Raw genomic sequence first — 15,660 nt, 5'->3', positions numbered from 1 at the left:
CCCTGGTGTGTACCACCTTACCTCAGTCCTGAAGATACTTTCAGGCGCAAACTTTGTTTGCTCACACTTGGATAAAGGATTAAACTAAATTTATTATACTCTAACCAAGTGAAAAATAAACTGTCATACCTGTTCTTGAATTCATTCACACTACTTGCACACATAACATCCAATGGCAATCCATTCCAATCACACACTACTCTATGAGAGAACAACAAGCCCTCAACCCCCCCCCCCCTTCTTGACAGCAATCATTCTCAACTTCTTTGGATGACCTCACGTACTTTCTCCACCCTCCATAAAATGAAAAATTCCATCTTTTGAAATTCTGCATAACCCTTTCAAAAGATTTTAAGTCCAATCATATCACCCTTCTTTCTCCTATTTGCTAGTGTCTGCAGCCTACCAATTTTAAATGTCTTCATAATCATATTCCACAATCCTGATATCATTTTTGACACACTCCTTTGCACTCTCTCCACTGTATCAGACTCACCAGGTAAACCAGGGGACCAGACCTGCATGCAATAGTCCAAGTGAGGTCATATCAAGGCCTTGTAAAGAGGCAAAATAACTTCCTTATCTTTACATGTCGTGGTTCATTTCAGAATTGCCATTATTCTCTGAGTTGTATTTACAATATTTACTATATGATTCTTGAACTTTGACGTCCTGTCTACTAAAACTCCAATATTCCTAGCCTGATCAGTTTCTTCTAGCATAATCCCACAAATATAATACAACATTGGATATCTAATCATGCCAAAGTGCATGACCTTACATTTATTAGCATTGAAATGATGGTCATTTTCACATGCCACAATTCCAGCCTATTCAAATCATTCTGCAAGTACTGCACATCAGCAGCACTCTTGGTTACTTGACCTATTTTTGCGTCATCAGCAAATAGCTTATGTCGCATGTCAAATCCTCCAAGTCTTATTAATGTACAGAATAAATAACAATGGACCAAGGACTGATCCTTGAGGCACACCATTGGTTATCTTGAATTGTGCAGATTCATCCTCTCCCCCATTATACGACTTTTTGATATCTCTCAGTCAGCCATCCTCTTATCCATGCCAATAATTAAGAATTCAATTCCATATTCTCCAATTTATACATCTTCCATGCTGCATTCTGTCAAAAGCCTTAGCAAAATCCAAAATATCATGGTGTATCCATTTCCCTTGTCTAACTCGGTGGCAACATTATTACAGAATGTGAGCAAGTGGCTAAAACATTACCTTCTCTTAGTTGTTGAAAGTTTTTAGACTTGGTTATACCATAAATTAAATATAACAAGAAATTATAAACTTGGTTTAATCCTTTATCCAAGTGCAGGCAAACAAAGTATTTTCTTTGTTTATTTTCTAGTTCTGAAAATACTTTGCATCTAAAGTATTTTCAGAACTGGGGCAACTTGTGGTAAAGGTGGTATGACTTCACATTACTTGCCTTAGTATCCCATAATGCAAAGCACATCTCCTTGAAGACATGTATAATGCTACGCAGTGGGAGCCAGACCCAGAGGTGATACCAAGGTTGAAGTGATGCAGAAGTCATATTTTTATATACAAGTTGCCAAAAGATGTCACACCTTATTATTATAATACCCTGGAATAGAGATAGTTAGTTGTTGAAAGTTTTTCCACTTGGTTATACTATAAATTAAAGATACCAAGAAATTATATACTTGGTTTAATCCTTTATCTAAGTGTAGGCAAACAAAGTTTGCACCTGGAGTATTTTCAGGACTGGAGCAACTTGTGGTAAAGGAATTGACTTCACATCACTTGCCTTAGTATCCCATAATGCAAATCACATCTTGCAGATAATGATATGATGTGAAGTCATACCACCTTTACCACGAGTTGCCCAGTACGAAAATACTTCGGGTGCAAACAAAAGACTGACTCCTTCCTACTCTATTCCCATAAAATAAATACCCAAGAAGGAACTGACATTCAGTTGGGTAAATACAGCTTCGACTGCTCTGGTGTACCCAATCAATGATCAAATAATTTAAGTTATCCATAATCAGGGTTCGACAAATACACTCCTGAAGGGAGTTCCTTTTCCCAGTGGCAAGTAGCTGCAACCAGACTGGATGAAACAGAATATTTTTATTTTAATAAAAAATTTCTGTTTTATTTTTAATAAAAAAAAAACTTACTAAACAAAATAATCACTTTATATAACTCCTATGGACTGGACTTATTAAGCAATAGAGAGAGAGAGAGAGAGAGAGAGGGGGGGGTGGGGGTTTCAGGCAAGTAAATTTTTTGCATAGTGAGTATGGTTTGGGTTAATTTGTCAAGCCCCATCCATAATGATTACTCATATCTTACAATCTGTCTATAGTATTATATTTTCTTTCTTCAACACATTTCTTTGAGAACTTTATTATTCCTCTAATTAACTTAAGGTTTATTATTAAACAAATTAATAAACTCGTTTATTGACAAAGCACTCATGACTTTCTCTGGCAGCATTCCACTAATTCACCTCTTTCCAAGAAAAAAAAAAATCTATCTTAACCTTAAAAAAAATACGAGGCTAATCTTCTTGAATGGCAGTCAGTCTCAAGTAAAGTAATGTGGGCAAATATCAGAATGGGGAACTGGACAATGAGACTTATTTGTGCCTATGGTCCCACAGAAGGTTCTACTAAGGTAGAAGTGGAAGAATTTTTTGAGGCTTTAGAAAAAGCAACTGACACAATGAAAAAGGAAAAGTTGGTCCTTGTTGGGAATCTAAATAGCAGAGTAGAAAATGATTGTGAGACATAAAAAAATATTTTCGGAAAATTTGGAGAAAAGAGCAAAGCTAATAATAATGGCAAATATCTGTTGGATTTCTGCTCAGGACATGGACTGGTTATTACTAACACCATGTTCCAACATAAAAATGTGCACAAATTCACATGGAGAGAAGAGGCAAGGAATAAGAAAAGTCTCATTGACTATGTTATTGTTGATAGTGATGTTTTCTCTTTGGTGCAGGACACCAGAGTGTACAGAGGATTTGAAATTGGAAGCGATCACTATTTAGTCCTGAGCAGGATAAAATTGAATTTCATATTGAAAAGAATAACATGTAAGAAAGTTTTAAAGTGAATAAAAGTTGAGCAGCTCTCAGATGCAAACTGTAGACTAAAATACACAAAGATTATTGAAAAAAAAATGAAAGAGTTTGAGAACAGGAATCAAACCTTGGAGATTCAGTGGCAAACTGAAGAAAACATTGATTGATTCTGCCAGAGAGGCATGTGATGAGGTTGTTTGCAAGGATAAAAAAATCAGAACTCCCTGGTGGACACAGGAAGTTAAAGAGGCAGTGAAGGAAAAGAAGAAAGCATATCAAAAGTTCCTGTCAAATAAGTCAGCTTGTGCTCTTAGAGAATACAGAGACAAATGCAAGAATGCTAAACCTAGCTAAACAAAAGTCATGGGAGGACTTTGGCAAGAATATAGAAAATAAATATCAAGAAGGTGGCAAAATATTCTGGAGGTTGTTGAAGAAGCTTAGGAATGGAGGAAAGAGTGCTGTAAAATTAGAGATGATAAAGGTGACATGAAAATGGGAGAAAAAGATATCCTTGAAGTATAGATTAATTACTTTGAAAAACTGCTAAATGAAACAAGCAGTGATAAAAGCACAGTGTTAAAAAACACTGACCAGGCATGCAGTCAGGAATACATATCCATACTTGAAGTAGAAAAAGCCATCAAAGGCTTGAAATGTGGAAAGGCAGCAGGAGTAGATGATATTCGACCAGAAATGCTGAAGTATGGTGGTATAAAAGTCTTACAGTGGCTGCACTGCACAGTTCAGAAAGCCTGGATAGAGGGATGAATTCCCGATGATTGGAGTAGAGCGCTCATAGTACCCATATATAAAAAGGGAAATAAAACTGAATGTGAGAATTACAGAGGTATTTCCCTACGGAGTATTCCTGGCAAGATATATGCGCGTATACTTGAGAAATGGTTGAGAAGAATTGTGGAAGAAAATCTTGGTGAAGAACAAGCTTTATTCAGGCCAAATAGAGGCTCTCAGGATCAGTTCTTCACTTTATGACAAATAGTCGAGAAAGCATGGGAATATAACAAAGATCTGTATTTAAGTTTTGTCGATCTGGAAAAGGTATATGACAAGGTGCCAAGAGAGAAACTATTCAATAGGCTACAGTTATATGGTGTCAATGGGGCATTATATCAAGCAATACTTAGTCTTTATATGAGTTGTAAGTCAGCAGTTAGAATTGAAGGAAGTACAGGAAGATGGTTTAATGTTAAATCTGGTGTGAGACAAGGATGTACATTATCTGTTATTCATTATCTATATGGATCACATTATGAAGGAAAGTGGTATTAAACATGATATCAAAATTGGAGATGTTAATGTCAGCTCTTTGCTTTATGCGGATGATGTTATACTTCTAAATAAATCCGCTACAAGTCTGCAAGATTCTCTGACTAAATTGAATAGCTGTTGTAATAGATATGGTATGAAGGTCAGCAATAAAAAGACAAAGACAATGTAAATAGGCAGAATCATAAAAAATGTCAACTGTGTTGTGAATGGAGAACCTGTGGAACAAGTGAAACATTTCAGCTACTTAGGCATGATTGTTACTGAAGATGGTAAATTAAATATAGAAATAGACAACAGAATCAGCAAAGCTGGTATGGTAGGAAGTCAATCGAATAAATTCATATGGAATAAGAGAGAAATTAGTCGGAACACTAAATTAGCTGTATACAAGACAGTGTTTAAACCAGTTTTAACTTATGGATCTGAGGGCTGGGTCAGAAGTAAAACACTTGTCCAAAGACTAGAGACCACAGATATGGGAGTCCCGAGAAAGATTATAGGTGTGAACAGATGGCATCAATGGCAATATCATATTAAAAGCGAGGATATTAGGAAAGAACTTGACATTGTCAGCATCCAGGAATGCGTTAGCAGAGCTAATCTCAGGTGGTATGGTCACTTAAACAGAATTGGCGAGGAAAGATTAGCAAAACAAGTGTTCTCTGCCAAGTTGGCAGCAAAACGACCCAGAGGAAGACCAAGATATAGGTGGATTGATACGGTAAAAAGTGCCTTAGACGATAGAAATATAAGATCTGATAATGTTGGAGTCTTGACAAGTAACAGACTGATTTGGAGGAAAATTGTAGATAGGAAGTTAGTAATGATGTAATTTTTTTCATGTAGTACTATCATATCCTGTACACCCCTTGAGGGTACATGGCAGGAATTTGATGATGATGACCTTATATCTTTGTTAACTACATGTGCTAAAACAAAAAAAAATTTTTTTTCTATATCTAGCTTGTAAAATTCCTTCAATAGTTTAAGTTTTGTGATATTCTCTCTTCTTTCTTTTCTGCCTATCAGCTTGGTAGCTGATAGGCAGAAAAGAAACCGAGTGGTTCCCAAACTATGTGGCGTGGCACCCTGGGGAACCGCAAAATATTCCAATATTTTCACTGAAATGATGCTTAGCCCATGTTGTTTTAGAATTGGACCGTTTGACATGTTGATGAGATGATAGGAAGGACATCTAATGAACACTGTACAAACCATTAACTGTTTTGCTTTTAGTAATACATAATAATACTAGATGGCTAAAATCCTGATACACTAAGGGTGCCGTGAACTGAAAAAGTTTGGGAATTACTGCATTAGCCTTTAATTTATTCCCACAGAAAGCATCTAACTATTTATTATCTTGGTCACTTGCTTCTGGATCTTCCACATCATTCCCAAGGAACCCAGGTGACCACATTATGCACATATTGTTATGTGCATAACAATCCACATGAGATTGCATGAAAGTCATAAATTATAAAAAGAAAAAAAAAAATTATGTAAATAAAAAAAGCATAATGATATTTGCATCTTGTAACAAATTTTAACATTAACCAGTTCACAGCCTTCACATATATATACATCCATAATTACATGGATGCAAAGTGTCCATTGAAATCAATATAACCTTTCTATATTATAGAAATAATATGGATACGAAACATATATTTTTGATATATTTTATCCATATGGCTGGTTAGATGATAGCAGCAAAGGAAACCAGTACTGCTTTTCTTAATGAGGTTGTTGGACTGTTTCCAGTAAAACAGGGGAGATGTTTCTAATAAACTGGCCACTCAGTGCATATATAAATGTATACGAAAAATTCCAAGAAGCATCTATGACTCCCATATATTTATTTTAAAGATATAAATACCACTAAGTGTAGACAACAATTCTGATAGTTGAACTTTTTAAGTATTAGAATGCATATAAAAATTTCAAATGAAAACAAAATTACTGGTGAACCATTTGTAAAAGTATTTATGTGTATTCCAAATAAAATAGCAAACAATGCAGCAAAACATAATATCAGAATTATAATGTATTTAGAAAAGAATATAAAAATATACTTAAAAAGTTATGTGTGAAATATATAAAACCACTTAACCAAACATTTCTGAATAGCTTAAAATATAATTTCATTACGTGCAATTTTTTTAACTTACCAGTTCTCTGTATATAACAGTTAGATGGAACATGCTCATAAATAGAGCATTCTATAAGCATGTGGAGAAAAAGTTGATCTCCTATCCTGAAACACAAAAGCTTTAGCATTAGGTAACAGCTATTTAGAAAAAAAGTGATGACACTAAAGAACAATAATGAACATAATTATCCCAATAAGTGAAAATTTTTAAAATATAGGCAAAAATGAAATACAGGTAACCCTCATATAACGAGGTACTTGTACAACGCGATTTACGATAAAAACACAGTCTACAAATTGTACTAGCCCTTTATCTTTTCATATATTTTTCATTGCGCAACTTAAAAATCAAATTTTATCTTCATTAAATTTGCGTCTGCACGTATCGCACATGTAGTTATAAGTAGAGAATTTATATTAGGGGAAATATCCTTTAGCAAGCATGTACGTCCATTGTTTACTGTATAAAGTGTTTATTGTTGAACAATAAACTTTGTTTTCTGCCAGGAAAGTACATTAAAAATCATAAGTGTGTTAATCTCAAGCTGAGCACTTCATTTTCTAGTGAGTTACATGCAATATGTAATACTTTTTTATGCACAAATTTTATTTTTTATAGTAGTGGCCACTTAGAGGGCTTTTGCGATATGGTTGAAAACCAAATTAGTGAATTAATTGATGGAGAAATATATTTAAATTAGGAGGAACTGGTACAATTAATAGATGACGTCGAACCAAATGGTGGGGAAAGTTCTGCTGAAGAGTCCGATTGTTATGAATCCGATAAAGAATTCAGTTTAAAGAAATTAGCAAAAGATTGCACTTGGCAAGAAAGTTAGGAAGTTATTTCATTGATAATGATCCCTCAATGGAGCACTCTGGAAAATTCATGAGCCAATTGGATATTTGTTTAGCTCCATATTATTTAAATTAAAGAGATATAAAATCCCACATTGTTTCAAAACCGAATAAGAAACTCAAAGATCGGAATCAAAGAATTTTGTGCCGAATATAGTAAACTATAAAAGTATCGGCGGATACTAGTGTAAGCCAAAGCACGTAGTACAAACTAGGGCAACTTGTAGCAAAGGTGGGTAAAGCTCTGATCACTGTTCTTAGTATTTCCCATAATGTAAAAACACATCTCCTAGGAGATGTATGATATTACACATTATGGTGAAAGGTCACTACCCAGACTGGTTTCGACCTTTATTGAGGTCTCATCAGTGAGTAAGTAGACCAAATTAATACTGAGGGTATAGCGAAAAGAACTTATATACTCTGCTATACGAGTTGACAAACATGTGCACCCATTAAATTACTTAAATAACGAGCCAATAGGCTTCATTTCGGCGATGTCCATATTATGAACTTAATAAAAAATTGCAGCATAGTGGTAAGCAAGGTCTTATTACTGACTTCTTGATAACTAAATGAACCAAAGTATGCAATGAGAATTATACAGATGATGTCCAAGAGATTTCAAGTGATGATGACATCCAGCCACTCATAAATAAAGAACATCTACAAAATGTTATTTCTGAAGACAGTAATGATGATTAAATATGTGCTTTATTTTATTGTGCCTAAAACATTTATGCATTATGTGAAATGAAATTTACGTACAATTTGTATTTTTATAAGTTTATACTATGTATTTTGTTTTATTGTTTATATTTTTTTTCTTAACTTACATGAATTACCTGAATTAAATAAAGACTTTTTTTTGGATATGTCGTTATTGTTTATATAATTAAAAAAAAAAACGATTGCAGAACATAACCCTACTTTTTCTATGGGATCTGAGTCTCGTATAATGCGATTTATATAACTCATAATTTCTGTGGAACCTAACATCCACGTTATATGAGGATTACCTGTACATTTTTTTTACATTTACAAGCATACATAACTCATTAATGGTATTAATGTATTACAAAATCAATCTGTCAAACTGCTATAGGTGTGCTAAAGATTGTGGGACTATTAACAGGCTGGCGATATTCGTGTGTTAAGACTTAATTAGAGCTGGGAGAAATTCATATTAGAGGCTTAATGGAATGAAACAGCAGTGGGAAAGAATTAAAAATAATATTTAATTCTTCAAATATTTCATCATAGTTATTGAGACATCATCAGAGAGCATAATATGAAACATAACACACACACACACACATGCAAACAAAATGCAACACAAAACTAAGTGAAACACATGGATGAAGAGTGCTAACTAGGTGATGCACCCTCTATGGGCACCTGCCAGTGGCTTAGATGTAAACTGGGATCTTGTAGTATTCGTATTTCCCATATTTTGGGAAGTTTAATGTGACATATTTATTCAAATTGAGCTGATTTCTGAGAACAGCCACAGATTCTAAAAACAGTCTTTCTCTTCTAAATTTACTGCGATGGAGCATAGCAGTCCAATTGATTGGTTTTCAATTGATTCTGAGTGGTATTCAAAGCATGATCTGCAAGGCCTGACTAACCACAGTTATGAATACAGATATGTGTGTGTGTGTGTGTGTTTATGTTCTTCCATGTGGATGGTGACTGATCTTCCTGTCTGTCCATGGTAGACAATCTTGCAGGAACAAACAGGGAACTCTATATACACCAAGAACTGAGAGATGAGGGATTTGGTCCTTAGTGGAGTGGATAAAGGTAATGTATGCTCAGTTCATAGAACCAGGGCTGGCAGATTGCCAAGAATAGTCAATTCATGCTGGAGGAGAGAAAGATGTACGAATTGGTCACCAACAAGGGAAATCATGTGCTTTATACGTAAAATTTTCCAACTGTTATACAAGCAAAATAGTTATCACTTAAAAAACTACACTGTTCATAAAAGAAAAGTTAATTTTCCAACATGTAATAATAAACAACTCATCCAACAAGGTGGATTGATTACCCTATTATCGGAATGGATTCATCTTCTTCTGACATAAGTGTTGAACTGACAACACTTCTGACAGATGTGTTGAAAGGTCTCACATCTGTGGGCATACAGTACCTAGTTTCAAGTGAGGCTTGAAAGCCATGCAGAAGTTGTATTTGTTTAAGATTCTGACTGTTTTTTTTTTCTGACATAGGGGATGATTACTAAACTCCTTCTGGTGTTAAGTAATGCATTGGGGACAGGATTGATTATTTTTCTGATAATCTGGGAACTATAGCCATTAGAAGCTGTGGTGATACATGATTAAGCTCTGCTGCAAGAGGTCTCATTGGGACAAAAGTTATAAATATTACCATGAACACTTATTAGAAAAATACCTCTGTAATTCTCACATTCAGTTTTTTTTTCCCTTTTTATAGTTGGGAACTATGAGACCCCTCCTCCATTCATCTGGAATTCGAATCTCTGACCAGGCATTCTGAATTATGCAGGGCCACACTATAAAACTTTTAAACCTCCATATTTGAACATTTCTAGATGAATATCATCTGCTTTTGTTGCCTTTCCACACATTTCAGGTTTTTGACAGCCTTTTCTACTTCAAGTATTCATATGTATTCCTGTTGAGTGTTTTCTACCAATATCCTGTCACTGCAAACTTTCAAAGTAATTACTCCAAACATCTAGAATATCTTTATTTTTGGTTTTTTATGCCACCTTTATCATTTCTGATTCCTTTTACAGTGCTCTTTCCACCATTTCTAAGCTTCTTCAATAGCTTCCAGAATATTTTGCCATCTTTCTGATATTTTCTATATTCTTCCCAACATGTCTTTTGTTTAGATAGTTTTACAAAGTACTTTGCTTTTTTACATTTTTCTGTATATTCTGTAAGAGCATAAACTGACTTACTTGTCAGGAACTTTCAAGATGCTTTCTTCTTTTCCTTCATTGCCTCTTTAATTTCCTGAGTCCACCTTGGAGTTCTGATTTTTCTATCCTCATAGACAGCCTCATCACATGCCTCTCTGTCTGAATCAATCAATGTTTTCTTCAGGGTTTGCCATTGAATTTTAAAAGTTTGGGTCTTGTTTACACTTTCATTTTTTCATGAAAAATGTTTTATGTATGTTAGTCTACAGTTCACATCTAAAGCTCAACTCTGATTTCTTTTAAAACTTTCTTACACGATCCTTTTTTCATTGTGAAATTGAATTTTATCCTACTCAAGACTAAATGGTGATCACTTCTAATTTCAAATCCTCTGTATACTCTTTTGTCCTGAATCAGTGGAAAAACATTGCTATCAATAATAATACAGTCAATGAGACTTGCTTATTTCTTGCATCTACTCTCCAGGTGAATTTTTGCACATTTTTATGTTGGAATATAGTATTAATAATAACTAGTCCATGTCCTGAACAGAAATCCAGCAAGTACCTACCACTATTATTAGCTTTGCTCTTTTCTCCAAATTTTCCCAAAACATTTTTATATGTCTGGTAATCATTTCCTATTGTGCTATTTAGATCTTCAACAAGGACCAACTTTTCTTTTTCATTGTGTAGGCTGCCTTCATTGATGTCCTGAAAAATTCCTCCACTTAGGAAGAAGTAGGACCATAGAACCTTCTGTGGGTCCATAGACACAAATAAGTCTCACTGTCAAGTTTCTTATTCTGATATTTGTCAACATCACTCTGCTTGATATTGCCTGTTATTCAAGAAGATTATCCTTATATTTAGTGTTGAATACTATACCTATTCCTTTTCCCTGATTGTATATAAAAAATCAAGGAAAAGGCAAATACAAAATGTTATATTCCCTGAATATAACATTTTGTATTTGTTGTTTAGAAAGATCTCATCTGTTTTTGTCTTCTTTGCTTTATTCACACCTATTATGTCAATTTGGTACTTCAAATTTGCTATATCAAAGGGTTATGTGTGGCAATTTATGAGTAGTTCATCTTTCAGAGCATTCAATGGTAATTTAGAAATTTAAGATGGCTGGAAAACAGAAAATATCAATGTTTTCTAAGTAGTGTACAAAAGCAAAATATTTCAACTATTTAGAATACATCAATATTTTCTGTTTTCCTGTATGTAAAGATAGCAAATTAATTATGAAATAGATAATAAAATAAGTAAGGCTTGAAGTGGTGGAAGCCACTACATCAAGCCTTACTTATTTCTGTTATTCCATAAAATAATAAAATAAAATTTTTAAAAAAAAATCATATGGAAGAAGATAGAAATTTGCAAAATTAGTAGCATATAAGACAATGATAAACTAATTTTAATGTACAGAGCTGAAAGATGGGATAGAAACAAAACAATTAATCAATGAACAATGCAGTGCCCTGATACAACAGTTCTAAAAAAAAATAAGAGAATTGAAACAGATAGTATCAATTGCAGAATTGCATTAGAAATGAATATATCAGAAAGGAACATATTGTTAATGTTCATGAATGTAGGAGCAAAACTAATCTAAGACAGTATGATCATTAAACAGAACGAAAGAGAAAAGGCAAGCAAAACAGGTATTTGACACCTAGATGATGGGAAAAAGACCCAGAAGATGTCTAAAAATTAAGTAGTAGTTATTGGAATTACAGCCAAATCAACTAAGATTCTATCACGTTGTACCATCATTTCATTTTGGTTTAAGCCAATAAAAATTCAATTTATTGGCTAAATCCTAAATTGCCAGCCCATCCCTATCCATTCAGTATCAAATTCAAGATACTATTGGGGGCACATTGCCAGGTGAGATTGGACATTAGATTAGAAGCCCTGGTTGGTTCTCATTCCTTAAAAGATCATGCAGAGGTATCTTCCTTATCCAATGTTGACCTTAAGTGATTCCATTAGAAGACTGAAATACAAGATTTGATAATACTGGGGACCTTAGAGATAAGAGATTAATTTGAAGGAAAACTGCTCATAGGAAGTCGGTAATGATGTAAACTTTTCATGTAATACTATTATAAATATCATGTACATCCCCTGAGAGTGTGTATCATGAATTTGATAATGCAACTAAGATTATAAGGCCAGTGTATTGTCTGTTAATTGCATGCATCTTTCTGAGTGGTTTACTTGTTTTCTGGCATGAAAAACCCAAATTTCCATGAGGAAAAACTAAAATCCTGCTACCAAATGAAACCAGTTCATCTTCACTTGAAGAGCTCCTTATAATAGTTCTTCATATCCTAGATGAGATTCAAATCCATTTTAAACCAAATTCAATGTTGATAGCAACTGGGCTGCACCAAGACTAGGTGGAAGAAAGCAGTTAGTAAAGCCTTACAAAATGTAAGATTGACAACAATGAAGACCTGAAAAGCAAATAACATTAATTCAGAAGAAAATTGTTGACAGCAAGAGAATAATAGAAGCACACTTCAGCATGTAGTTGTATGTTCTATTATGTCTTGATAATAGAACATACAACTACAACATTCCTGATAATAGAACATACAACATTCCTGATGTGCACCCTTGGGTGCACATCAGGAATGAGAATGATAATGTATTGCCTATATATTTATAATTTATTTTTACTTTTTAATTTAGCTGCAAAATACTTATTTATAGATATTTGCATACAAGTAATGGAGCTCTTTAAACTTCTTGCTGCTGATGTATTTAATGCTTTCATGTTTAACCAGATTTTGCAATGTTGGATGGTGAAAGCGGTGATAACAGTCTTCAAGCCAAGACTAAAAAAATATATATATAAAAAGAAAAACAGTATATAATAAAGGTGTATAACAATAATGGTGATGCAAGATAAGATGCTTAAAATAAGTTTTAAATCAATGTTAAAATATCCATTTTTATTAAGTACATTCATAACATAATTATACATATCAAATCACATCTATAATATTTTAAACAGAATTTTAATTTTCCTCCAATTAATTATAATTTAATTAAATTAAACATGAAGTCATTAGCCACTATATACAAGCAGCCTAGTTGTGAAGAAACTTCACAACACTTGGATAAAAGATTAAACAAGAATATAATTTCTTGGCATTTTTAATTTAATCTATAACCAAGTGACAAAAAAACTTTCTACAATTAATTATAATTAATGGGGGAGAGGAGAATGGCTGAAAACTTAACCACTCACAATGTATACAGTACATGTGTAGGATATCTGTATTAAAATTCAGATATTCCACAAATTAAAAATAAAGTCAAGAAGTTAGTAATAAGGTAAAGTTATTAATTAAATGGTTGCTTCTTTTTTGCATGTCATAGCAAGACATTTTGAAATGTTGATTTTATCTTTGACTACTGAAGTCTTGCTTAGATATGAAATAATTTATTTAGGAGAAATATTAGAGTATAATTCTGTATGAGTTAAGTGTTGAAATGTTGGTACTGTTTGCATCAAGACAATTCATTATGTTGCCACTGACAAGAGAAGCAAAAGTTACTGCTGTATTATTGGAAATAATTAAGCAAGCTTATTTCCGTGCATGAAAGACTGAAATGAAGTTATAATTTCCATTACTTTCATTTTGAAATTATACTTACATATTTCCTTCACCATAAAGAGAGCTTTATTGTCATTTTCAAGTACAGCGCTGAAAGCAGTAATGATGGCATGCAACAATGGACTGGAGCAGAAGTTGCTGAGTTGCATTTCCAAGCATGTGTGGAAGCAAAAAGATGATACTGAGTATTGCTAAGCATTCAGCTGTTAGGAAGTAGGAAAGGAACACAGCATGAGAAAAATTGTGGAGTTTCTCTGTCTTCAATATATGAAGACTGAACAGAAACTAGAAGTGTCAGAAATGTTAGACAGAGAGAGAGGATATCCCTGCATAAAGAGATAAGTAAAGTTATAGTAGTAATTAATCTGCATAGGAATTAATTCAGTTAAAGCTGAAAGGAACTTTATTGCTCTCCAGTTCATATAGAAATGGGACACTAAAGTTTATTTAGGATTGTCAGTCTTAAAAGGTATTGAATTTGTTGATATAGTTTTAGTTGAAATTAAAATTTCTATATGAAAGCTTCTGAAGAAGCTTTCATATTGCTTTCGAATTGTAACAGAAGCTTTCATACAGAAGGGAAAGTTGTTCTAAAGTGATAAAACTATTGATATGGTTTTAGTACTTGTTAAATGGAGCTTGCTATTACTTTTATTCAGAAAGTGAAGTTATAGAAGTGTCTTGGATGAAGACAAGATAATTTTTCCTTACTGTTTCATAATTTAGGATGAAAGAAGAATTGACTTATGTTGCTGACATATAGACAGCATGGTTCTATGCTAGACTTTTTCCTGTGTGAATTTAAGAAAGTTCTGTAGGAAGCAGAGACTGAATTTTCAGATTTATCCACATAGGATAATAACTGTTAGCTTATGAAAACTGAAGGGAACCTGGATAGCTATAGTTTTTCCTGTAACTATCTAGGTTCTCTATAGAAAGTGCTGGATTTGCATAGTTAAGTTTTGTTCATTTAATGTATATATATATTTGTGCTTTTTTTTTTTTTTTTGTAAATTAAAGATTTTTATTTTGGTTATCAAGTATTTTAAGACTCATCTCTTAATGGGTTCTGTTCTTTTGGAATATAAGGTGTTTATATGATATTCTGAAATGCAAATTTGGGTGCTAGGTTAATTGGGACTTTAGTTTTAGTATTTTCTTTTTATTTTGAAATTAGGAGTTAATCCACTTGGAGAGTGTGAAAGAGTATGTAAAAATACCTCCCATCTCAGCATGCACACATGCATCATATCTTAAAAAGATATGGCACATGCACTATATTTTTGTGGACTGAGCGTGACAAATGAGTGCATTAAAACATTTCTCGTAATAAATTTCATCATCATCATCAAATTCCTGCCATGTACCCTCAAGAGGTGTACAGGATATGATAGTACTACAAGAAAAATTTACATCATTACTAACTTCCTATCTACAATTTTCCTCCAGATTGGTCTGTTACTTGTCAAGACTCCAATATTATCAGAACTTATATTTCTGTCGTCTAAGGCACTTTGTACCGTATCAATCCACTATATCTTGGTCTTCCTTTGGGTCGTTTTCCTGCCAACTTGGCAGAGAACACTTGTTTTAATAATCTTTCCTCACCCATTCTGAATTCAGCAGGATACTCATATCTGTGGTCTCTAGTCTTTGGTCAAGTGTTTTACTTCTGACCCAGCTCTCAGATCCATAAGTTAAAACTGGTTTGAACAC

General features: G+C 33.5%; 1 protein-coding gene across 3 annotated transcripts in view; it reads right to left on the bottom strand.

Annotated features, from left to right (window-relative positions):
• The window catches only part of LOC150108202 (telomerase reverse transcriptase-like), a 432,232-nt gene that overhangs the window by 398,228 nt on the left and 18,344 nt on the right, over positions 1 to 15,660 (bottom strand). For all 3 annotated transcript variants that reach the window (XM_090390650.1, XM_090390651.1, XM_090390652.1), the window contains exons 5-6: positions 13,046 to 13,158; positions 6,552 to 6,637 (exon numbers count right to left, since the gene is read on the bottom strand). In XM_090390650.1, the coding sequence (XP_090246776.1) occupies positions 6,552 to 6,637; positions 13,046 to 13,158 (199 nt within the window). The remainder of the gene's footprint in view (positions 1 to 6,551; positions 6,638 to 13,045; positions 13,159 to 15,660) is intronic.

This window comes from Typopeltis vanoorti, chromosome 3 (genome assembly GCF_054136105.1).
Source record: "Typopeltis vanoorti isolate ZY-2024b chromosome 3, IOZ_Tvanoo_1.0, whole genome shotgun sequence".
Lineage (NCBI taxonomy): Eukaryota > Metazoa > Arthropoda > Arachnida > Uropygi > Thelyphonidae > Typopeltis > Typopeltis vanoorti.
This window is presented reverse-complemented; position numbering and strand designations above follow the sequence as displayed.